Source organism: Haliotis asinina, chromosome 4 (genome assembly GCF_037392515.1).
Source record: "Haliotis asinina isolate JCU_RB_2024 chromosome 4, JCU_Hal_asi_v2, whole genome shotgun sequence".
NCBI lineage: Eukaryota > Metazoa > Mollusca > Gastropoda > Lepetellida > Haliotidae > Haliotis > Haliotis asinina.
The window spans coordinates 57,722,272-57,748,675 of record NC_090283.1 but is presented as its reverse complement, the minus strand read 5'-3'; the positions used below and the strand labels follow the sequence as shown (position 1 = coordinate 57,748,675).

Here is a 26,404-nt window from a genome sequence, read left to right as displayed (position 1 = left end):
ACTTACCCACATGGGTTCATTGTGTGAAGCATATTTCCACTGAACATACAGAATTTTCTGGGTTTCATGTTCTTTTTATTATTATGTTTTAGAGATTAATATTGAAATGCAGCAGAGAGAGTTTGGGTGTTCCTGGCACAATCAGGCTGGTAAAGCTCATCATCAGCTCAGGGCCCTTACCCCCTCTACACGCAGCCCAGACAGCGAATGGGATTTCTCCCAGGAAACACTGCCTAGTCGAACCCACCAAGAACTTTCTGGAGAATATGAAGGCTCCCCAACACTGCTGCCTTCTGCATTACCCAGATTGTCAGAAGGGCTGTGCTTCCAGTGGAGAACCCGGGCACTCTCCAGATCAGGAGGTACCAAACGAAGGGCACCGAGAACAATGAGGAGCCTGGTGACAGTGTACTTTGGATGCAAGAGAGACATTTCAAAGGCAAGTTCCGCATATTTATCATGCTTTTCCCGAATCTCCCTAATCACATTGCTGTCAAAACGGACAGAAAATTCAATAAATAAATAATTTCATTGGCTTTATCAAAAAGAACAAGAACAGGTTTGTTGGCAGGAATTCGTCTCAGGTTGTATATGGGCCTATCCCAGAGAAGTTTAAAAGCATCATTTTCCAGGACACCCTGGGCATGTTCAGGGTCATACCATAGATGGACCTCCGGGTCAAAGCCACAGGTATGGCGGAGATGACAGTAAAAGCAGTGAGCTATGCCATCATGTCTTTTAAGATATGCTGTTTGTGCCAAGGTAGGGAATCCACTGACAAGGTGTTGGACAGTCTCTGTACATTCATTGCAAAGATGACATTTCATGTTCACATTTTGATTAAGAATCACATTCTGGCGACTGCGAGTAGGAAGTGACTGGCCCTGAGCAGCAAAAAGGAAGCCCTCAGTTTCACATTTGAGACCGGCCGACTTCATCCAGGCGAAGGAGTCGGTTGGACTGCTGTTCTGTTCCACACACTGCACATACACACGATGCAATGGCTTCTCAGACAGCTTCTCCACAAAGGACCGACACTGGGCAGACTTGGTGAAGGACTTCACCTGGTTTACTCCCATCACTGTACATGCTGTACCGTCCAGCAATACACCGCCATCAACAAAATCAACTTCAAATTTCAGATTGTGTCCAACAACCTTGGCACGCTTAAAGTAGCTGTGGAATTCCTTGCTTTCATCATGAGTCTTGATGTGCATCACCAGAAGATCATCCGATAAATAAATATGTGCAAAAGTACACAATAAAATTCTGTCGTGAAGAGCTTCCACATTAATCAAACCCCGACTCCAGATTTGATTTGACATATATAAACGATTAAGAGAGGAACGAGGGTGGTGTGCTCTGTTATCAGGCATGATCCTTCTGGTCAGGCGGTCAAGACTCTGCATGTCTTGTTTTGTCCGATCAATTCCCAGGGGAGTATACAACTCTTGCTGCCACTAGGTGCACTGAGTTTATTGTGGCTCTCTCATCTTAACGAGGAACCCAATTTACAGCTAGTAGGACTGGGACTCATAGTCACACATAGTACTTTGTCCAAGTTTACTGCACGTTGCTGTACCCGCAACTAGGTGTATGTACGTATTCATGTGGCCACCATCTGGTCATATACCAATGCATTTGTTGTTTCTTTTAGGTGCACAGGGTTGTGTACTGCACACTAGGGGTTGTGACAACACGGAAAGAGTCTGCACACACAGTTCTTCTGGGGTTTTTTCAGGGCTTGTTCTGGCCCCTATAGCAGGTAAAACTAATGAAACATTGTGTTCAAACAGTAAAAAGAAGATGGAACCCACAAAATCCTCTATGTTCATCAAATAGCATTATCTAAAATGTCAATCAAGCACATATTTTTGGTGTGCCTTGCTGTGAAATTCCTGGCAAATTGCTGAAATTGGCATAAACAATACTCACTCACTCACCTGCCTTTTCCTCACGTGAACGAAAGATATACTCTTAAAAAAGTAGGTGATTATCATTTTTTTATTTACGATAAAAAATGTTTAGGAAATTTATTGGAGTCAATCAGTGTTGATATGATGTTATTGAAAGTTATGACAGTGCATCACCATTGCACTTCCCTACAACCACAGCTATTTGGAATGTAGTCGCTTTTGAAAGGTGATTGGTGTATGGCATGTAATTTGCATGTATCTGACTGTCATCTGAAAACAAACGACTAGAAACAAACACGAACAAATGTGTGATGCAAGATGAGTGTCAAAATTAATGTTCAAAGTGATTTCTTGACCTTCTTGGGAAAATGTCAAATTCAAGAATGGGAGCCCCTTGCACGTGTATGGGGCTACTGCGTTGTGCATGTGCATATCATACGTTGTGTTTAGGGATGGTAATAGAGGAAAATGGTGGTGCATTCATAAGATGTCTGTCCTTGAAACGTTTGATAACGTTTACACTTCCTATCCAAATTGAAAGTTCATTATCCCCTACTTTTTTTAAAGAGTATATTATGCTAGGGTTTGCCAACTTCAAAAACCGATGCCATTGGGTGTAAAAGGTTAACTATAGTTTGGCATGAAATGCATGTGGACCCGGCTTTTTGTAAATAACTCTTCATCCAATGATCCAATCGATCTCAAACTTTGCAAGTGTACGTTTTGTCAGACATCATAAATCACTGACTTTATGCATATGTATGAAAGAATCTGTCTATGTAACTGTCAACAAAATAAACAGCAGAACGCAGACAGCTTGCATAAGGAGGTGGCCAGTGACCTGTAACGGCGGCAGTGTTGGGTCATGCCAAACTATAGAAGAGACACTTGCATTATCAGGTGGAAATCAGTTGACAACGGTTGTTTGCGAAAAGGCATTCATGTATTCAGAGCCAATATTGTGTTGAAGTGTTTACGCCTTTGGTTTTGGCATACCAAATATCCACAAATATTTGTGTGACAATTATATGAAAATGTCTTGCTGTTAACTTCAAGAAAAGTATGTGTAGTGTCAAGGCACTGTAGCTCACCTAATTTATAGTCAACAGTTCAGATGACGACAACCAGCTAACAAATGTTACTGCCCTCAGTGCCATTCAAACATCTTAGTAATAAGTAATAAGGATTTTCAGTATGAAACAGTGTTTCTGCAGTACTAAATGTACTATTTGCACACACATTCAACTGAAACCTCCTTGTAGTGTTGGGGATTCAACTGTGACCTTCTTGTACTGTTGGAGATTGAACCGAGACCTCCTTGTAGTGGCGGAGATTGAACCGAGACCTCCTTGTAGTGTTGGAGATTGAACCAAGACCTCCTTGTAGTGGCGGAGATTGAACCGAGACCTCCTTGTAGTGTTGGAGATTGAACCAAGACCTCCTTGTAGTGTTGGAGATTGAACCAAGACCTCCTTGTACTGTTGGAGATTGAACCAAGACCTCCTTGTAGTGGCGGAGATTGAACCAAGACCTCCTTGTAGTGTTGGAGGTTCAACCGAGACCTCCTTTATTGTTGGAGATTGAACTGAGACCTCCTTGTAGTGGTGGAGATTGAACCGAGACCTCCTTGTAGTGGCGGAGATTGAACCGAGACCTCCTTGTAGTGTTGGAGATTGAACCGAGACCTCCTTGTAGTGCTGGGGATTCAACTGTGACCTTCTTGTACTGTTGGAGATTGAACCAAGACCTCCTTGTAGTGGCGGAGATTGAACCGAGACCTCCTTGTACTGTTGGAGATTGAACCGAGACCTCCTTGTAGTGGCGGAGATTGAACCGAGACCTCCTTGTAGTGTTGGAGATTGAACCAAGACCTCCTTGTAGTGTTGGAGATTGAACCAACACCTCCTTGTACTGTTGGAGATTGAACCAAGATCTCCTTGTAGTGTTGGAGATTGAACCGAGACCTCCTTGTAGTGTTGGAGGTTCAACCGAGACCTCCTTTATTGTTGGAGATTGAACTGAGACCTCCTTGTAGTGGTGGAGATTGAACCGAGATCTCCTTGTAGTGTTGAAGATTCAACCAAGACCTCCTGGTAGTGTTGAAGATTCAACTGAGACCTCCTTGAAGTGTTGAAGATTGAACCGAGACCTCCTTGTAGTGTTGAAGATTCAACTGAGACCTCCTTGTAGTGTTGAAGATTGAACCGAGACCTCCTTGTAGTGTTGAAGATTGAACCGAGACCTCCTTGTAGTGTATAAGATTGAAGTGAGACATTTATGTCTCACTGAAGATTCATCTGAGACCTTCATGTTGCATTGAAGATTCAACAGAGACCTTTAGGTAGCATTGAAGTTGCACAGCATTGAAAGATCTTTTTAAACCCACTGAAATCCTCATGATTTCTGCAAAATATTTTCACAAGAAAACACCCAAATATATAGACAGATTCTTATTTTGTCAATCACTGGATTGTCTGTTCTCCAGTGCTGTTTTGTGAAAAAAGTCAACTTAAACAAAAATAGCTAAACAGTTTATTTTCCAGAAAAAATACTTCACAAGTTTTATTCATAAACATGTAAATGCTAAAAATAGAAAGTGATCAGGGAGCTGCACCTCAAAGCAATCTTAGTGCTTCAATGATAGTAAACCTATTTTACAGCATGTGAGTTTCAGTGACCTTAGCACTAAGACTGCTAACTGGAACTTTATCTACAGAAATGGGCGAAATGGGAGATTCCCCATGTTATCACATGAGGATGGGATAAATGATTCCAGTTGATGTGTTATGACTTCTTGCATTACACAGTGGCTAAACTGATACATATGGGTATTGTTAAAATCATGATGGGTGCAGTAGAAATATAGTCTTCACCGACTGGTTCCGAGGGTATCCTGTGGTGTGCTGAAGCGGGATACCCCAGTCTTTTCAAACCATCATCAGATTCCTTGATAACAAGCATTTCCACCTGGAGTAATGCTAGATTTGGTCATGATAGATCCATAAAGACAGAACAATATGTAGAAAGCACCTTTCAGTGATAAAGAAATGGCAAGAATCAAATGATTCATATATATTTATCTGAAGTTGCTTTGCAAAATTTTCTTTGATTATTTCAAGAAACAATTATGTTTGAAAATTACTAAAAATACAGCCAAATTCTTCTTTATTGTCAAAAGGCAGGCATTCCCAACAAATCATAATCATACAAAGTACCATTCATCACAGCATTTGTATGAATTAAATATATGAACATAGCATGTTAAAATGACTGTGATATGTCCTGTGGGGGAGGAAAGACAAAGACTCACAACAACTTTTTTGCAGCACTCAATTTTTAACACAGAACGCATTGGTATGTAGTGATAACTGGAACTAATATATATTGTATAATTGAGAAATCCATCTCACTTACTGAACCTCCTTTACATTAGCAAAAATGGTGTTAACCTCTACAGATGCATGGGTGCCTTTATACAGATTGACCTTAATGCTAATGCTATCCGATTCCCTGTGAGACTCAATATAAACTAAAAGAGTTGTAGTACTAAGGTGAACATGATTCCCTACACCTTAGACCCCAATATAAACCATAAAGAGCCATAGAGCTAAGGTAATCTTGATCCTCTATACCTTAAACCCCAATATAAGCTATAAAGTGTTTGTAGATATGAGGTGATCATGATTCCCTACTCCTGAAACCCCAATACATGCTATAAGGTGTTGTAGTGTTAAGGTAATCATGACTCCCTACATCTTAAACCCCAATATAAACTATAAAGTTTTGCAGTGTTAAGGTAATCAGGGCTCCCTACATCTTAAACCCCAATATAAGCTGTAAAATGTTGTAGATATGAGGTGATCATGATTCCCTACACTTTAACACCCAATATATGCTATAAGGTGTTGTAGTGTTAAGGTAATCATGACTCCCTACATCTTAAACCCCAATATAAACTATAAAGTTTTGTAGTGTTAAGGTAATCATGACTCCCTACATCTTAAACCCCAATATAAACTATAAAGTTTTGTAGTGTTAAGGTAATCATGATTCCCTACATCTTAAACCCCAATATAAACTATAAAGTTTTGTAGCGTTAAGGTAATCATGACTCCCTACATCTTAAACCCCAATATAAACTATAAAGTTTTGTAGTGTTAAGGTAATCATGACTCCCTACATCTTAAACCCCAATATAAACTATAAAGTTTTGCAGTGTTAAGGTAATCAGGGCTCCCTATACCTTAAACCCCAATATATGCTATAAGGTGTTGCAGTGTTAAGGTAATCATGACTCCCTATACCTTAAACCCCAATACATGCTATAAGGTGTTGTAGTGTTAAGGTAATCATGACTCCCTACATCTTAAACCCCAATATATGCTATAAGGTGTTGTAGTGTTAAGGTAATCATGACTCCCTATATCTTAAACCCCAATATAAACTATAAAGTTTTGCAGTGTTAAGGTAATCATGACTCCCTACATCTTAAACCCCAATATAAACTATAAAGTTTTGTAGCATTAAGGTAATCATGATTCCCTATACCTTAACACCCAATATAAACTATAAAGTTTTGTAGTGTTAAGGTAATCATGACTCCCTACATCTTAAACCCCAATATAAACTATAAAGTTTTGCAGTGTTAAGGTAATCAGGGCTCCCTATACCTTAAACCCCAATATATGCTATAAGGTGTTGCAGTGTTAAGGTAATCATGACTCCCTATACCTTAAACCCCAATACATGCTATAAGGTGTTGTAGTGTTAAGGTAATCATGACTCCCTACATCTTAAACCCCAATATATGCTATAAGCTATTGTAGTGTTAAGGTAATCATGACTCCCTACATCTTAAACCCCAATATAAACTATAAAGTTTTGCAGTGTTAAGGTAATCAGGGCTCCCTACATCTTAAACCCCAATATAAGCTGTAAAATGTTGTAGATATGAGGTGATCATGATTCCCTACACTTTAACACCCAATATATGCTATAAGGTGTTGTAGTGTTAAGGTAATCATGATTCCCTACACTTTAACACCCAATATATGCTATAAGGTGTTGTAGTGTTAAGGTAATCATGACTCCCTACATCTTAAACCCCAATATAAACTATAAAGTTTTGTAGTGTTAAGGTAATCATGATTCCCTACATCTTAAACCCCAATATAAACTATAAAGTTTTGTAGCGTTAAGGTAATCATGACTCCCTACATCTTAAACCCCAATATAAACTATAAAGTTTTGTAGTGTTAAGGTAATCATGACTCCCTACATCTTAAACCCCAATATAAACTATAAAGTTTTGCAGTGTTAAGGTAATCAGGGCTCCCTATACCTTAAACCCCAATATATGCTATAAGGTGTTGCAGTGTTAAGGTAATCATGACTCCCTATACCTTAAACCCCAATACATGCTATAAGGTGTTGTAGTGTTAAGGTAATCATGACTCCCTACATCTTAAACCCCAATATATGCTATAAGGTGTTGTAGTGTTAAGGTAATCATGACTCCCTATATCTTAAACCCCAATATAAACTATAAAGTTTTGCAGTGTTAAGGTAATCATGACTCCCTACATCTTAAACCCCAATATAAACTATAAAGTTTTGTAGCATTAAGGTAATCATGATTCCCTATACCTTAACACCCAATATATGCTATAAGCTATTGTAGTGTTAAGGTAATCATGATTCCCTATATCTTAAACCCCAATATATGCTATAAAGTTTTGCAGTGTTAAGGTAGTCATGATTCCCTACATCTTAAGGAGTCATAGAGCTAAGCTGACTGTGTACTTTAAAAAAGTAAGGTGATCTTGACAAGGTATAACTCAAACCTGTACACTGACCATAAAGATTTGTAGTGCTGAGAACGGTTTGTACAAGGACACCCTGATGTCTTATCCCAGTGGAGTGTGGTAAGCATTGAACACAGAGCATGCCCGCTTGTGTGTGCTCAGCCCTGAGGGGTATGTGTAAACCTTTCCACAAACACAGGCATATCCCTTCTTGTCATGCACTGCTGTCTTGTGGCAGCTCAACGTCTTGGCACTGGCAAACAACTTCCCGCACTGAGGGCACTCCACACCTCTTATTGGACGATCATTTCCAAATATACCAGGGATGAGGTCATAGGTCAGGTCAAGTGTTCCGGCAATATGTCTTCTGTTGTGGACTTGAGCTGAAAAAGGAAAATAGAAACATTTGCAAGTGGAAGTGAATATTTGTGACAGATGAACTGATACAGTGGTGACTGATTTCAAAATCTGTGGCTTGCAGAAATACGTGAAAATAAAATTATACAGTATTGGCGTGCAAATGAATAAACTTCTGCATGAAAAAAATGATGTTTTATTTCACACTTGGCTGCACATGAAATATCTCCTGCCAAGGCTGGAAGTACAATAGGTTCTTTCAAAGAAAGTATTCAGTAAAGGCTACAGCTGACCCAGTGTTTCACAGTGTGTCCAGGTGGACATGACTGCCATTCACATTATAACAATAAATTGTCACAGAGCTGAAATATGAGCTGTCACCAAGCTGAAATACGAGTAGTCACAGAGCTGAAATATGAGCTGTCACCGAGCTGAAATACGAGTAGTCACAGAGCTGAAATATGAGCTTAAACAATTATCTTTGCATCCATTCTTTCAAAGACTCTATTTTTTGAGTCTTTTACTTTTGGGTTCAATCAAATTCCAAAGGCCACTCTTACATATCTTTCATGAGTGGCCTATAGAATACAAGATTTGTCTGTTTGTTCTTCTTTCATAAATATTTCTGCTGTACAATGGATAAATAAACGAATATGGACCAGGCATATAAGTCGTAAATATTATGCAAAACATCCCGAGGATACTATAACACACAAATACATGGAAATAGAATTTCAGACATCTTTTGAGTAAACGAATAACACCAAAGTCATGTTTTTGTAGAATGCATTCTTGTTCACGAATACAGTACTATTATTCCTGATAGTCTCTTTGGTGTTAAAGTTGAATGTTTTGATTTTTGCAATTAAATATGTGTGCATGTGTGTGTGAGAGAGTGCGCACATGAGAGAGAGAGAGAGAGAGAGAGAGAGAGAGAGAGAGAGAGAAATACTGCAAGTTGGCTGACACACCCAGACTCTGTCAACTCTAAGCCATTTAGTTACACTTTGGTCTCCTTAAAGCTGGGTGCAGGCAGGTTAACTAGAATATTTTTTTGTCTATATCAGTTGAGTGTGCCTTCATCATCCTTAAGTGTGTTTTTCACTCATGCACCTTGTGTACGCACTGACTGAGACAATGAATTGAGCACATCAACACGTACCCGGCTCTTTTCAGTATCTTCTACAAAATAAGATCTCTCGTGTTCGAAACCACTACAGTAGTGATTCATTTACATTGTGATCTGCTTTAAGAGACAGATAACTTTCCAATTTCAAACATCTTCTTCATCATTAGCTATATACTGGCCAACACTATTCAAAACACACAACCCTACATTTGAACGGGATAATGAAATATATCAGCTGTCCATTAAAACTCAACTGAAACGCCAAACACAACTTTGCAGATTCTGATACCTTTCAGTATGGACCATCGTCGATATCTCCAGGATATACGTTCTGATGACTCTCTACTGTACCTTGGTAGCATCCAATCAGGTGTCTACAATGGGAAGCTGAGCGAACCAATCACAACTCATAGATTTATAATATCTAACTGATTCAACTTGGAAACTCAAACCATGCAGGAGTTCTCTGAAAGAGGTAGAAGGATTTCTTGCATATATTTTTTTTTTAAATTTCAGACCGGTCAGTTTGTCTGTATCACTTCCCCAAAATCTGAGTTGTACTGTAAACAAACCTTTGCAGCTGTGACTGCTATCTTTGCAAGCTCGGTTGTAAAGGCAGCTTAGCTGATTGGCTACTGTGAGAATGCTGAGCCAGCAAAGGGAGGTAATAAAATTATCAGATCGACCCATTGATGCATCCAGGATATAGAGGAGACTAAACGGAACGTATACCCTAGGCATATTGAGGCTGAGTATGGACTTACAGTAACAAATTATCAAAAATCCAAAATAAAAGATAACAGGATGATTACTGCTGTGGTTGAAGTTGAAGAACAAAAGATGTTTCTTGTGATTACAACCATCTTCGGTCTGCATTAAAGAATACATTGCTTCCATATTTTTTTCATACCTTACCTTTTGGGGGTTGGCAGATTTGCAAACCAAGTTTTCAAGAAAGCGTAGCATTAGAAATACTAATATTGTTGTTAAAAAATGTTCAACTTGAACACTTTCTATATGAGAAATCGTCTCCACTGCAGTTTCATTACATTTGGTGTCCAACACCAGGTAAATTTCAAAGTTTGTCCATAGACAGACAGACAGACAGATTCTATGAGCTGGTTAATAACAGTGCATCTAAATCAGTAGTAAGTACCCACATATGTGTTTGAAATTTACACCCCATGGATTTGGTCACGGCTGACAAAGGAAGACTGGTTAATCTGTGGCATTGAGATGTGTTATAACTTCAATGCTATCAGATGATTGGAATAATTTATGTGTCAACACATAGATACTGGGTAGGGAATTAGCTCAGAATTATTCAAACAATACGTTAACAAAGACAAAGGATACTTCATTTGTTGGCTACACAAGACATGGCAAACAAGCATACATTTGTACATGGATGAGGAAAGCGGAGTTACTGCTCAACCCCGGGGAATTTCCTACGAGTGGCATAATCCTGCTTGCATTCATCCCTACACAGTCACAATACCCGTCTGCTTGACAATACAGACGTGGGCATGTATACAGCTTTTGACAACAATGGACACTCAAAGACTCAACAATGGACAGATAGAGAAACAGCAGCACTCCCTTGAAGAAGTTGATTTGATGACAGACATGGCCAAGGGGGATGACCAATAAAGGCCATAAACGTCATACACCATAATATGAAAAATATCAGCATGTGACTGTCTAACCTTGCAGTGATATGGAAATTCTGTTTTCTGGCACCATAATGACTTCATGACAATGACTGTACAAAGGTCAAGACAGTGAATGAGTCTTCACACATTGTACCCATGTGGGAATCAAACCTGGGTCTTCGGCATGACCACCGAATGCTTTAACCATGGGCGACTCTGCTGCCCCATCAAGACAGTAACATAACATGCACTTGCATGACAGATAATCCTTTATTGTCATTTTCTGCATCAAACATGTAAACACCAGGACAATAACAGAATATATACTACTCAAAAGAAGTTAAAGAACAAAGTGTTACTTCAGTCATGGTATTTTCATCTGTCAAGAATGACATGCACGACTCAAACAATGTCAAGGACAACTGAGTTTCATCTTATAAGTCATGTATCTAGGGCAGTATGTGTCATCATGTTCTGATAAAAGCACACATATTTTCTATTAACCCAGGAATGTGTCTTTTATATGAATTCAAATTTATTTTTGTATTAAAATCATCTAGTATATAATTTGATATGTGTAAACTGTGGATATGAGAAGAAAAGTCAGCAGCCTTTCTGATAAATGATACAAAAATATATAAAATTACACAAACATTTGCAATTCAAATTGGTACTAAGGACATAATAAATCTAACCTGAATTTGTCACATCTGATGTTCTAAACTCAATAGAACGTTAATCATACTGTCATACATACTGTTCATGTGGTGATGCATATGATTTACATAGACCGGGAAAGAAAAGAACAAAAAGAAACAGAAATTATTTCAAATTTTCATATGATTGTTCCTACTCTTGATCAATCACTGTTGATGAATAGCTCTTTGATTTTACTCATTGTCTGTATGCAAAACTGAAAGTGTCAGTTGGTTTCAGTGCCACAATGTTCCTGTAGTATGACGTTGTGTTGGCTTACAGTTTGGTGAGCCAATTGAGGTTCTAAGCTGCTTTTAGCAATATTTCAGCAATATCATGGTCGGGTAGACAAGGTCTTCACACATTGTACCTACATGGGGAATAACACCTGTGGCTTTAGCATAACGAGCAAATGCTTTTATCTTGAAGTCTGTTACAGGTGCTTGCCTCATACAAAGTGTTGTTTCACATACTGTCTTTGTTTCAGGTCAGTATCACTGACTACAGCACCAGCAAATGACAATATAGGGCAGATCTCCAGACATCACACCAGTGATTGTAAATGTATAGAACAATTCTTCTTATGTCTCCTGAGAGCGAAGGGGTACCTGTACGTCTTCCCACACACACACGGCAGTGTGACATTGTTATGGATAGCGTCTATATGGACCATCATCACCTGTTTAGCGGTAAACTCCCTCCCACAATGTGGGCACATCCACCTCTTCCTGTGGACAGAAGACTGTCCAAGATCATCGGGACATCCGTAAGAACCTTCAGGAGCACCTCCAGGAGAGTGTCCTGAAACTCCCCAAAAACCTGCATCAAGACTGTCCTCATCTCCGGTTTCCTGAGGTTGAAGGAATGTAGCAAGGGGTGATGTGCGGTATGTCAAGTCAGAAAAGCTTGCTTGTTTTCTGTCATCCCAACGTCTTTTTTCAATAAGAAAACCTGAAAATAGTAAAAGGAGACAATGTATAATGTTACAAGTGCAGAGACTATTTCCACTGTTTAAAATGTTTTACATTATAGCTAAAATGGATGAAATATCATACGACTGCAGGCATGCTATTGTAAATCTGATGGCCACTTTAACTTGATAGGAGTCTACATTTCGCCAGTGACAGGCAGCTACTTACCCATAGTCTATTGTTGTGTGATGTCAATAACGTCACGGATCATTAGTGATGGTTTTGTTTTATATGCTGCATGACATCACTGACCTTCATTGCCAGGTTTTCATGCAGCCATCAAAGTTTTCAAGATTTCTGTCTTTGTTAAGCTACAAATGTTATCCGGTTTCACCTATAGTTACTATCTGCCAGGCAGTTATACATCACAAACTTTAACGCTGCAAGTGAAACTGACCAAGTACTGCCATCTATTCCTTGTCATCAAAGGGTAGTAACTCTAATCTGAAATTGTTACAATCCTTGCAAAAAAAACAACACACAAGAGGGTTTCAAATTTGCATGATTCATGTTTAGTTACAACTAATTGAAACTATCGATTATTATGCATACCATCAACAATATTGTTGCCGTATCTGAATTCCAATGCGAGATTCCCATGAAAATGAATAGGTTTTCAGCAATCCATGCTTCTGAGAGTGAGTGAGTGAGTGAGTGAGTGAGTGAGTGAGTGAGTGTGGCTATAGAGCACTTCACACATTGTACCCATATGGGGAATCGAATCTGTGTCTTCAGAGTGACCAGCGAACACTTTAACCATTACTCCTTTTTCTAGGAGGCGACTAAAGGGATCGAATGGTCAAATTTGCTGACTTGGTTATCGCAATTTTGTACAGTGTGAAAAATGGCGACATTTATGATGAAGGCACTTCAGCTTGGTCTGAGATAATAGTGAATGGTACCAGGAAACGGGGAATGTTCTGCAGAATTCAAAACTGTGAAGTATATATATGTGCATGGTGCATTTAGAATTTTATTGAACTTTAAAGTGAGGGGTGAAGAGGAGGGACATATATGTCCCTGTGGCATCCAGGGGGTTAACATGTGTCATCTTATCCCAACTGCGTATATTGAAGATCAAACTGTTGATCACTGGATTGTCTGGTGCAGACTCGATTATTTACAGATGGCTGCCATATAGCTTGAATATTGCTGAATGTGGTATTAAACAACAAGCAAACAAACCTACAGTAACCCAGAACAAAACTAGTACATCAGTATGTCAATATATCATTATACTCCATGAGAGAAGGATATAACGACTTATGTGTCTCTTGCATAAATACTTACCCAGTAAATTGCAAACAAAGAAGCTTTTTTATGTACAATAGTGTTTATGTACAAAAGTGATAAGGCAATATTGTTTACATGTAACTTTTACATGTAATGTTTACATTTTACAGGGTATCTCAATAAAAAAAAGAAACTTTGATGCATTCTATGTATGTCCATGCAGAATCTACATTTTGAAAATAATACTGCACCAAATTTGGTTCAGCAAACTTTCAGAAGGCCATGATAATTTTACTTCCTTTCTTTTATATCTAGAGGACTGCAACATGTGGAGCCTGAACGATCCTACCTCATGTTGTATTGTGAGGTCATGCAATTCATAATCAAGAGTGACACAATTTGAAAACTCATAAATATTGTTGCAAAGCTGCTTTTTGTAGAAGTACACAGTATATCGATTATTATATTTTTAAGACAATAAGTTTAACTTCATTACTTTAATATCTGTGGAGTATGGATACAGGGAAATATAAACCGATTCACTTATTGAGAAAGTTCATTATCATTTTGAGGATGTCTAAACAGAAAATGAAAGCGAAAATGTCTGCTGAATTAACATCATTTATCTTACCTCACACATGAATGTCACTTTCTGATTGGCTAGGCTCTGTTCTAATATTTTCAATGTACACTGCTGGGAATTCCAAACTCTTCTGGTGCTTCTTGGTAGTACTTTTTTACCTTGAAATACACCGAATCCTGCATCAAGCATCGAAATTACTGATGTTTTGCCATTGAAAATTGATGGGAGATAACTCTAAATCTGTTTACCTTGTGTCGTCTGCAAAATGGTGATTCGACTCGCATTCAACAGAAGTGTTTCAAGCAGTTCAAAATTAAAATTCAGGTGTTCCGTAAGATAAATACATTGTTCACTGGTCCCTCGGGGTCCATGGGCTCATGTACCCTGGAGGTTTGTTTATATATGACTCCATGGCCCCATCGCGACCAGTGACCAACATATAATGTACCTTGGCCTAAAGGATAAAGTGACTGCTTCTCATACTCAAGACTGGTTTGATTTCCTACATGGGAACAATGTGTAAAATCAATTTCTGGTGTTCCCTGCCAGGGGTGTTGCTGCCATTATGAAAAAAGGCCTGGGCTTACACATGATTGTTGCTAAAAAGTTTGGACAAGCCTCCAGTACTATCAAAATATAAAGGTTACTAAAAAAACACCTGGCTTGCTATGTGCCTGCCTGCCATGCTTTTGCCAGAATATTGCTAAGAGTAATGTCACTCCCTCCCTCCCTCCCTCACTCACTCATTTCCAAGGCAAAAGTGGAGTGTCATTGATGCAAAAATTCAAGGTATGTATTCACCGGACTCATTCTGCTGCAATATCACTGAGAAAATGTTGCATGAGCAAGACTGCAAGCCTTCTGATGTCTCTGGAGTGCACTGACGTACTTGTACACCTTGCCACACACACAGGGGTAGGTCAACTTGAAATGGGTCACCTCCATATGCCGTTTTCTGTATCGAGACTGTGGAAACACTTTCCCGCAGATGTCACACGGAAACTGCGACTCGCCTGAAAGCTGTTTGGCTCCTGCATGTGATTCACCAAAACTACGGACAATACCACTAGCATCGGAATGTTGGGTGGCAGAAAGATCTGAAGGCTGTCCTGGCCAGAAGAAGGATTGTCCATAACTGCTGTCATGTGCGTCTTTAAGTCTGCATGGCTTGTCATATGCTTCGAGAAGTCCATTATCTGGAAGTAGCAAAACATTCAGGATAGATGACAGGTCGTGTTGATGAAGAATAGCATTGTTTTATCTGGATTCAGTAGAATTAGGGATCCATGATAAAAGTCCTTAAAGGAAACATGAGGGTCATGTAAAGCAATGAAGCTGTGTTGTGTTGTGTTTGTTGTGTGGTGGGGTGTGTGGGACGGGGTGGTGTGGTGTGGTGTGGTGTGGTGTGGTGTGGTGTGGTGTGGTGTGGTGTGGTGTGGTGTGGTGTGGTGTGGTGTGGTGTGGTGTGGTGTGGTGTGGGGTGTCCTCCCATTTGTGAGAACTCCCAGTTGTGAGACACATTAATTTACTGTTTAAGTGCACATGGTTGGTGCTTCCATATCCCTACACTGAAAGTGGGAACAGTCCAGTTGCTGATGAGTACCGATAGGAGGCATGGCTCTTTAATGAGTTTATTAATGCAGAATACGTTGTTCATTAAAGAGCATTTATTGCTCTCAATAAAGAACATTGATAGATACACACAGAATGAATGAAACTGAGTATGACAGATATGGTATGGCCAGGTCGACACTGGTACTTGCTGAAGGCCTGCATTGTAATGGTGATTAAAAGGAGCAGTCAAAGGTTAATAAACAGATTTAGATTAATGATTGTTAAAACAGTTATTACAATCAGATTTCATGATGTAAGGTGAATTAGGTAGATATATCCATAAATGTATATGTTCAAACTGAACTAAAATGTTATACCATTTATATTTATGTTATGTACAATTTATATTCTTCAAATGCTGATTTTAATTCTCCATCGTTATCTAGTGTCAAGCATATCAGTTTAGTCTCTAATCACCTACATCTCTATTCGCCTAAGTCTCCAGTCACCAACAAAAACAAAGCTGACTTATCAGGAAGAGAAAATTCTCTTCTAATGAAACCGCGTGACCTGGGCTACAGTGACCTTGATTGAAGGTTTGACTGTTGTTAAAAGAATATTTAGTGGAGTAGGAAGATAATTATTTATTTAGCATGGGTGAATGAACGTTCTTATTGTAGTAATGATTATTTTTCTAAATGACCTAACATGTCAAACTTGATCAACTTTTTTTCAAGTTTTTATTTCCAAGAGATACATGTTAGCTTGGTCGCTGTGTGCAAAGGCAGTAAATTTATATGATTTGTAGATTTTTTTATCTCACTATAAATATGTGAAAGTTTAACTTTTTTTATGCTCATAGTGTAAATATATAATGGAATTCATATTGGAGATGCTTATCTTCATACTTATCTCCACTAAATATTCTTATAAGAAGAGTCAGTCAAGATCACTGGAACCCTGGTAAGGCGTTTCATTATAAGAGTACGGGATGCGTATTTTCATCTTTATTTGTTGGCTTTGTTTTTGTTGGCGATTGGAGATGCAGGCATATACAGATGCAGGCGATTAGAGACTAAACGTCTCATAAAATGACCCTTGGGCGTTCTAAAGGATGTTCTGAAATTAGTGCAGATTCCACGGCAGATTTCACAGTTTCAAACAGGTCTCCATGGTGACACTTGAACAATTCTCGATTGTTGGTTGTGAGAGGACATCAAATGGATGAAGCTATCAAGACTCAGTGGATTACTTTACTGCATGTCATCATACCCAACATCCTGCATTGGTGATCCACAATCTCAGTTTCAGGCTCATGTTTCTACACTAGCTGTTACACAGCTGGTATTTAACTGAGTGCAGCTTTACACAGCAAACAATGACAAAGACCTAAATGAGGCGTTCTGATGTCAGTGTCACTGACAAGATACAGAAGTTGTCTTCAGGGTAACAGTACATTGTCAAGTGGCTTAGCTGGGCTTAAAGAGACACTGATCTAGAGCAAGTCCTCAAGACTGGTTTCGTTATTGTTTTTCCCCTGCGACTATTAATGATGCGGTTGGTATCTGTGAAATCTGCAAGCAGGAATGGTACTTAAGAGCGAGTAAATATTACGCCGCTTTTATCAACATTCCAGCAATATCACAGTGGGGGAACACCAGAAATGTGCTTCACATATTGTACCCATGTAGGGAATCGAACCTGGGCCTCAGTATGATGGCCGAATGCTTGGTAGTTAAAAGTGTTTACATTGATCTTGAAATTAATTGTAGAACGTTCTCAGAAATGAGATCAAATTAGATCAGCCATCATAACATCAGAAAATCTGAAAAAGCTTATGTTGCTGGGATACTTTATTACAATCAGACAGGAACTGACAAGGATGATGGCAACTGATGGGCACATCCACCGTAATGTTTTGGCTAAACTTCTGGTAAGACAGCTATGTGGTCCTCGTGTCCGCTACAGTCGATGGAGCAGATGCTGATCACCTTGCAGCAAGAATGTTGACACGAAGCATTAATCGATCCAGATCAGGGTACTGTTTCACAAAACTCTCGTAAGCCTAAAATCTCGTAACTTTCCTCGTAGCATTTGCACCTTCTATGTTACAGTATACCAGGTACAAACGGAGCCCAGATTCGCTTCAACTCTGCTTTGAACAGTGTTCTAGTTACAGCACAATGTATCAGCATAACATGACAGAAAACATGGAGTGGTGTGACATTCCATCTGTAATGCATGCATGCACATACATGTGTGCATGTATATGCAGTTAATGAGTTTGTAAGAATGATGCATATCACACAGTACTAAGGGAAATAAAATCACGACATGTCTGAAGTAGGGATTATGAAGAACTGGGTGTTTAAACATCATATAGAAGAATATTTTACTAACATTGTGATGTACATATTTGTGGTTGTTTGTATCGGTCCAGTGTGGTTGTTTGTATCGGTCCAGTGTGGTTGTTTGTATCGGCCCAGTGTGGTTGTTTGTATCGGTCCAGTGTGGTTGTTTGTATTGGTCCACACTAACTTAAGAGATATTGGGGTTGCCTAGTAATTAAAGTGATGGCTCATCAGTTCAGTTCTGCACCATTTCTGGTGTCTTCCGACATGATATTGCTGGAATATTGCTAAAAATCAAGCCACTCTCACTCAACTACAGTTGGTTGTTATAAACCACTATGGTCACCACTCATGACCAGCTTAAGTTGGTGGCGGCTTTGTGTAAACAAATTGAAAAAGAGGTGCAAGTATCGGAAGTTAAGAGAAAAAGATCTAGTTTTTAACGCCTTACAAACAGAAAGAAAACCAACTTCATTAGAGGACTACTAGTTGAATTAATAGGCAAGTAGTGTGTGTTTTGAAGAAAACTGATAGAGTGAAGACATGGCTGTTATATCATTATGGTATCTTGTATTACACAAAACAGACAGTACACATGGGTAATAAGCGAGTGACTGAGTTAAAGGTCACATGCAACCAAAAAATCAAACATAATTAAAACACAATTATCACTTATTCATGACATCTAATATACATTGCTGCTTGTTAAAAAACAAATAAACAAAATTATAAGCATACAATCGCGATTCAAAAGTGCAATATTTTGTACTTGGGCTTACTTCCCTCGAAACGAAGCCCTCGGGAGACCGAACCCAGTCATAGCGGGTGGCTGTGCACTCAAGGGTAACGATGACTTCCGATTGGCTGGTTCATTTGCTGATACGCTGAGGGCTCATTGTGTGTACAGAAAGATGATCTGTTTGATGGGCCTTTTATAAGTATGGCTTGTCACAAGAAAGTAAGATTCTTTATGGATAACAACTTCTTCTATTGTACTTGATGCATCGTTTCAGTATTCATTCATATACCATTGTCAACAAAATCATTTACACTTGAATAAGTTGTTATCCCTAGAGAATGTACATAGAAATGCTGGGTTTTGTAAATACATATTCTCTGAATTTGAGTTCGATCAAATAAAAACATCATCTCGGCAGAGATGGTAAACTACTGCGTGACTGGAAAGTGTCATTCATCCAAGAACAAAGCAGGACTTCAAAGAGTTTGCACCAGTTTCCGTCAAATCCAGTCATCCTAAAATATGGATGTAGTTTGTTTGCAACCGACAGACACAAAAACTTGCCATGTGTACAAGTATCACACCTGCTTAATTACATAATGTGGCAGAGACTGGACTTGGGTGCACAAGTCATAAATCAATTTATTTTGTTTATGGCGTATAGCCTGATAGGTGTTAAGTTCAAAATGCATGTGGTCAATGATTGAAGCTGTCTATTGTATATTGTCTTTAGCAGACAGGCAGGCAGACATACAGGTGTCAATAAACCAGACATTGAGCTTTCTCTGTGACAGGGGCTGCTTACTACAATCAACAAGCTTGTTAATTAAACGAGTAGATTGATTACTTGTTTGAGTACATAACCAAGATTAGACTACTCCACACGACCTCATACTCTGAGCATGCATACTGTTTCAAGCTCCGCGAAACTATTCACTGTGCATGCGTTATGGACGCAGCGCAGCACAGCTGTTGAAACCAGTTTTCCCCCCTGCGCTAAGGGGAATTTAGTGAATCATTTGAACTCAGATTTCGCTGGCTTTTTTTTCATCGCGTTTTTTTCAACTTTATAGACTGAATTGGCACTTTTCATGATTTGTTTAGGTAAGTGCATACCTAAAGGTATCAGAATCTGCAAACTTGTGTTTTACGTTGCATGTGACCTTTAAAGTTCATAGTTACAATGTCAGCATTCAGCCATATTGTGACTTAAAATGAACATTAATTCAATATAATGTGCAAATTCCAAAAACCTTTCGACAAAGGACAGTAAAAGCAGCTAGCATATCACAGTAATAAAAAATTAAACAAGCATATATCTCTAAAATAGGATTTCAGGTTAGGACAATACCATATGAAACACACTCACAAAGCAGCTGAAGCAGATTACCACTCAAGGGACCATGGTGACTCACAGTACTCTGGCTACATGCATGGACCCTAGCTGGATGTGTACCATCCCTTCAGCCATTTGCAATTGTACTTATACTTAGCCATACTAAAACAGCAAATATTCTAAGATGAAATAGGTGTGTAGAGTTAAACTGACTTTGCAAGTTTTGGGACTACACATGGGTAAGGCTGTATCAGCTATAATTTGGCACTGGTGGATGGATTTTGTCTAAATTTATTATTGAATTAAAAATCACACATCTGTTCTTCTAACTTGAAATGAATACCTGGATTTTAAAAGAAGGTGGTTATCTAAAAGTATAGATACCCACTTAAAATTGGAAATACCCACTTAGTTTTAAAAGGTTTTAGTTTCAAATGTATGGGTTTCATACACACATGGTCAAAAACTTATCTGGAGCTCTGGTCAAAAATGATCCTAGCCCTCAGCATGTAAGACTATATCTTTGTTACAGTCTGAAAAGACTCAGAATGAATTTGCTTTTGTCGGAATGGCTTATTCGACATGCATTTATCTGGATGGTTTTGATAGACTTGGGATGGTGGTCATCCTGTAGAAGGTTCATTGCAGTACAAATCCAGAAATATTTCATCAAGTTAGTGTTTAGAGTTTAGTTTCACAATGTTTTTAGCAATAAGCCATCAATATGATGCCAGGGAACACCAGAAATGGGCCTCACACATTGTACCCATGTAGGGAATAGAACCCAGGTTTTCGGTGTAACAAGTGAATGCTCTAACCCCTATTCAACCGCCCCAGATAAATGAACAGTATTCCAGTGCCTAATTAATTCATAGCTCGCATGCTTGCTTGTTCTCTTTGTGAACGCCTGGAAATTAAGACGTTATTCCCTAGCATTTACGCTTGAGGTTCTCTTCCATATAGAGGCAAACACAAATTATCAACAAATATTTATTTACATTCACATTCATTTCACAAATACAAATACATATCAAAACATCATATCCAGATGATTATAAGATCCTCATATCATATGCACGATAAAACTCATGATATGACAAAAATATTATTTACAGAATGAAATCACCAATATCAAAATACTTTTATGAAACAGATGCAAGATCTCCGAGATCATTCTCCAAAATGTTTTAAAGCTAAAATATTCACATAATGTAGTCTACATCAGTACAGGCTAAACAGAAAAAATATGTAATCCTGAATATTTTTGCATTATTGCAAAAGACTTGTCATCATCAGAGAAAGATACATCCGAAAATATTCATAATATCAAACTTGATTTGTTCGGTATGCATCTTGCAAAGCAGTAAAACTAATTAAGGATGAGTGAGTGAGTGAGTTTAGTTTTACACCACATAAGCAATATTCCAGCTATATGGCTGTGGTCTATAAATAATCAAGTCTGGGCCAGACAATCTAGTGATCAACCAAGTCAGTGAGTCTGACTACCCGAATGCGTTAGTTGTGAACAAAAATGATTTGGTAACATGTGAAAACATAATGGTAGAAGGAACATGATTTCACAGGTCTGTGCAAATATAATAAACAGTGAGTGAGTGATTTGGGTTCAATGCATCACTGAATATAGTGAATGGATTCCCGATGACATCACAGAATGTTCGCAGTATGACAATCCTTGGACTGAACGAGAAATACTGAACACTTTGAGTCTGAAGGTTTGTGTAAGTTATTCAAGATGGTTTTATTCCTGGCTATGCAGTATATATTTCATCACTACTCGATTACTATCAGTGGCTGTGACTAATTAACACCTTAGCTTTGCTTGGGATGTATTGTTATCATCTTTATTCAATAAACTTGAAACTAACAACCAATCAAGAATGAATCTTCTGCATGACACTTTGGTTGACCCTTCTTCCAAAATAACAGCTATGCACAAATGAGTCCATGAAAAAGTAATGAATTTCGTCAGGGTACGATAAATCACACAATGGTTGTCAATTAATTTTGATTTTACTCCTGAGTATTTTTTGACATAGGAATGAAACGTCGGAGTCAGTTTAACACCTATTCCTCCATGTTGCGTCCAAACAAAACATAATTTTATCATCTCTTGTTTCTGTGATGGAGGAACTCTGTGGTTTGATTGGCCATCCATTACAGGTGTCAAGTTCAGATTCTATTGACTACAATTTCCTGCTCAATAAAACAAAGCAAAGTGAAATGTTTTCCTTAAAACTAATCTTCACTGTCTCAGCAACAAACAATTATACTTCTGATGCCGTTGTAAAGTGTTACGAAAAGAGAAAGATTTTCCACACTGACAAACAAATTTTACTTTGTCATGAATAGCTGCTCGGTGTTGTTTCACAGACTGAAGAGCAGTGAAAACTTTCCCACATTCTGGACAAGGGAAAACCGGCCTGTTTACTCGAGCAGAGTTGAAACCTTCTAAACTGTCTACAGAAACTTGTTCTCTGTTTAGTATGTTTGGTATATCCTGTTCTAGGTTCTGAACCTGGTAGCCCAAAAAGTTTAAACTGCCGCTGTGAGTGCTGTACTGTTGACTTAAGTCAGCCATTTGGACTGATGACCCTGAAAGTAACAAAAGGTTTTATCTTGTCACAGAAATATCAATCAACAGTAATTATTGAGTATAATTTGAAGACCTCTGTTGCATCAAGGTCACAAACTCTCAGGCAACAAACATCAACACACATTCTCTTCATTGCCAGCTATGTAATGATAAATTGTGTGGGAAACAGTACCAAAACTGATCAATTCCCCTACACACCTAATGATAAGTTGTGTGGGAAACAGCATCAAAACTTATCAAGACCTGAGATATCAAATAACTTACTAGGAATCAGTATCAAAATTAAAGAAATTAACAAAATATCATGCAGTGTTACAGAATATCTGCTGCTGGGAGTAAAGTCTGTCTGCACATACAATAAATACAAACAGTATGAACGTGAGGGAAGATGGGTTAAACAATCTGACATGAAAGAGTCAAACCAAAACATGAAACTTCTGAGTGTTTCTTTGGGAAAATAACATAGTAAGGCCAGAACAATTTTATTTCTTGCTTTACAGATTTTTGTCCTCTGAAAACCAAAGGCATGCAGGGAAAAAATAAAAATAAAATCTACAGTCAAAGTAATATTCCTTCTAAATACGCAAAGTATTTTACTTTTAAAAATTTATGAAGTGAATATGGGTAAAAAAAACAACCTGAAAAGTATTTTCTTGTGAGTTTACATTTTTAGCCACCAAAAAACATTAGGATTGTATTTTCTGAGCCAGGAAAATAAAGTTTTATTTTTTACCTTATTCTTGCAAAAATATGGCAGGCGGATCCGTAAAACAAGAAATAAAATTGGTTTGGCCTAAAGATGTTACAAATATGATCCAAACATTGTGAATCATACCAAATGAGGCAAAATAATCCTTTGGGTTTCTCCAAGTCCTTATAATAACCGAAACAGTTCAAGTCACAATGAAATCCTTTATTCTCTCAGTTCCTCGAGAATATAGTAGAAATTAATTCCTCTCCAGTCTACAATGAAATTAAGCGTTGTTCTGGGTTCTCTTTGTTTTGTATTTGTGCATGCATGTTCATCAGTCATAATAATTATTCCTTCAAGACAAGTGTGGAAATCCTAGTGTTTATATTCCCCAGAGGGAATGTCAGTCAGTTGTCACAGGATATCACATTTATGTATAGAACCTGTATGAAGTTGGTGCTGGGTGTCTTCAATTGCATATTCAACACATAAGTATACCAAAGTTATTTGACTTATTTTCTCCACCAATAACCAGGGCTCCAGATAATTAACAACATCAGATGTAAGTACTCCTTATTTGTCAATATGGGAGTACTGGAAAATCCAATAAGTACATTTAGAGTACTGAGTGGAATTTAATGGACGAACAGTAATCTTGTGTGTTTTTAAATGCACCACAACATTGAAACTCTTGCGTAAAAAAATGGTCCATAAACAGTAAAACAATACGTCTTCAGATCAATACGTCCATAAATGATTCTTACACTGTACACCATTTCTGTGGGCGGTATCTGCTCCATTATCTGCACAAATTATCTCTTTCTGTATCGTGCATATTTTTTATCTGTATATATGTTAATCCTTATCTGGAGCCGTGAACAAGGCTATTCTTAACAAACACAATACCCATACCATGTGTGATCTATAAATGACTTCTGTTGGAAGGTATCTATTGCCATTCGACAATCAGTCTAGACCATATTGTCCTATTCCCTCCCTTACTGTTTACAGGAATCAGAGAAACTCAGCAGCAGCTGTTTCTTCAACAATGGTATATAAGTTAGTCCAAACAGGGCTTTAACAGTGTCAAACAGCATCAGCATTTTATCTCATCATACCATATTCCCTCACTAAATAGTATTCTTTTTGTTTACAGGAAATGTTAACAGAATCCGTATACCAAATGCAGCAGCACCAGCTTTGTTCTTCTATAAAATACTGGTCAACAGCACTAACAGTAATAACAGCATTACACAGCATCAGTCTTCGTTGTCATCAAACTAGCATGCTTAGTGAAAACTTCCCAAATTATCAACTTCCAAGGACACATAAAGGTCAAGGCCATGACATTCGGTGATGTGAGGGTACATTTTGGCGATAGGACAGAGCACTACAGAAACTGACTCACATGTTTGTCTGGCCTGCAAAGGACATGTATAAGCCAGGACTACTGTGCTTAGTGGTGTGAGGAAAAAATGTGACAGTAGAACACAGCATTCCAGAAACAGTGGGACATGTCTGTTTGAATCAAAAAGGACCTATAACTTTCATGGCTACTATGTTCCATGATCTGATTGCAAGTTTTGATGGCAGAATGCAGCATTACAAAAACAGTGGGTCTCAAGTGTTTGAATAAAAAAAGACATGTAAAGGTCATGGCTATTATGTTCAGTTATTTGATGGTATTCAGTTATTTTCATGGTAGAATGCAACACTACAGAAACTGACAGACATGTCTGTTTGCCACTAATGGCCATAGTCATCATTCACAATTCAAATGTTCACCAATACTACGTACATAATGGACAAACAAAGAACCCAATGTTTAACTAAACAAATATCTTTGTTATCTTTATTATTTTGCAAAATATATATGATATGTAGCACTAAACTTTGAATTATGCAGAATGGAATTGAAAAACATGAATATTTTAAAAACACACTGCTGCGTTTTTCCTAAAATCACGATTCTAATATGTGAGATGACTTTGATTATTGCACCATATTGCAAAGGAAAGATTGCCATTTCACCAATCGAATACATTTCCTTAAGTACAAAACTGATCCATACTTTTGACAATCAACAATACAGATTCATAATGTCAAGGATACATTCAACCGTCTTAATATTAAAAAGTTTTTTGAATTCACATGCAAAAGAAACGGTTTAACATTTTCAATATAACTATAAATGTATTCATCAATAGTGAGTTCTCAATAGAAAATAAAAATTCAAATCTAAAACTGGTACAGTATGCACGATGGGTTGGTTGATGGGTTTGGTCACTTAACACTGAGTCATTTGTTGCTGACAGGAAACCACTTCAGGAAACCATTTTCATGCCAAATCCCACTCTTACAATCTTTCATTTGTTCCTCAAAACTGACCAAAATGAATGACCATTTCAATATTAATGTTCAAATTTATGACAGTTTTTTTTAACAGCACTTCCATTCAGTCCATGACCTCCACATAACTCACCTCTTTCTCTCCAAATTAAAGAGTGAGTGGGTGTCATTAGCGTGTTTTCCAGCAATTACCTAGCAGGGGACATCAGAAATGGGGTTCACACATTGAACTCAGGTCTTAGATGCGACGAGTGAACACTTTAACCGGTTGGATACCCCATCAAGCCGCTTGCCACCCCCTTCCCCTTCCATTTAAGAGCAGTTAGCCCCCCCCCCCCCAAAAAAAAGAAGACATGTCAGCATGATTTCTATAATCCATACACATCAATGACATATCAGTACAATGTGTGATACAAGGGAGCAAAACTT

At 38.2% G+C, this 26,404-nt stretch overlaps 1 protein-coding gene across 8 annotated transcripts in view; it reads right to left on the bottom strand.

Annotated features, from left to right (window-relative positions):
- The window catches only part of LOC137281717 (uncharacterized), a 176,462-nt gene that overhangs the window by 63,215 nt on the left and 86,843 nt on the right, over positions 1–26,404 (bottom strand). The window contains exons 2-3 of one of the 8 annotated variants that reach the window (XM_067813172.1): positions 15,143–15,537; positions 11,110–12,505 (exon numbers count right to left, since the gene is read on the bottom strand). The exons of 4 other annotated variants lie outside the window; for them this stretch is intronic. In XM_067813172.1, coding sequence (XP_067669273.1) covers positions 15,164–15,537 — 374 coding nt within the window. In that variant the 3' untranslated portion in view covers positions 11,110–12,505; positions 15,143–15,163. Of the gene's footprint in view, positions 1–7,802; positions 8,104–11,109; positions 12,506–15,142; positions 15,538–21,297; positions 22,935–26,404 lie in introns of those variants that run through there. 3 more of the 8 variants (XM_067813211.1, XM_067813169.1, XM_067813179.1) reach the window with 3 other exon arrangements.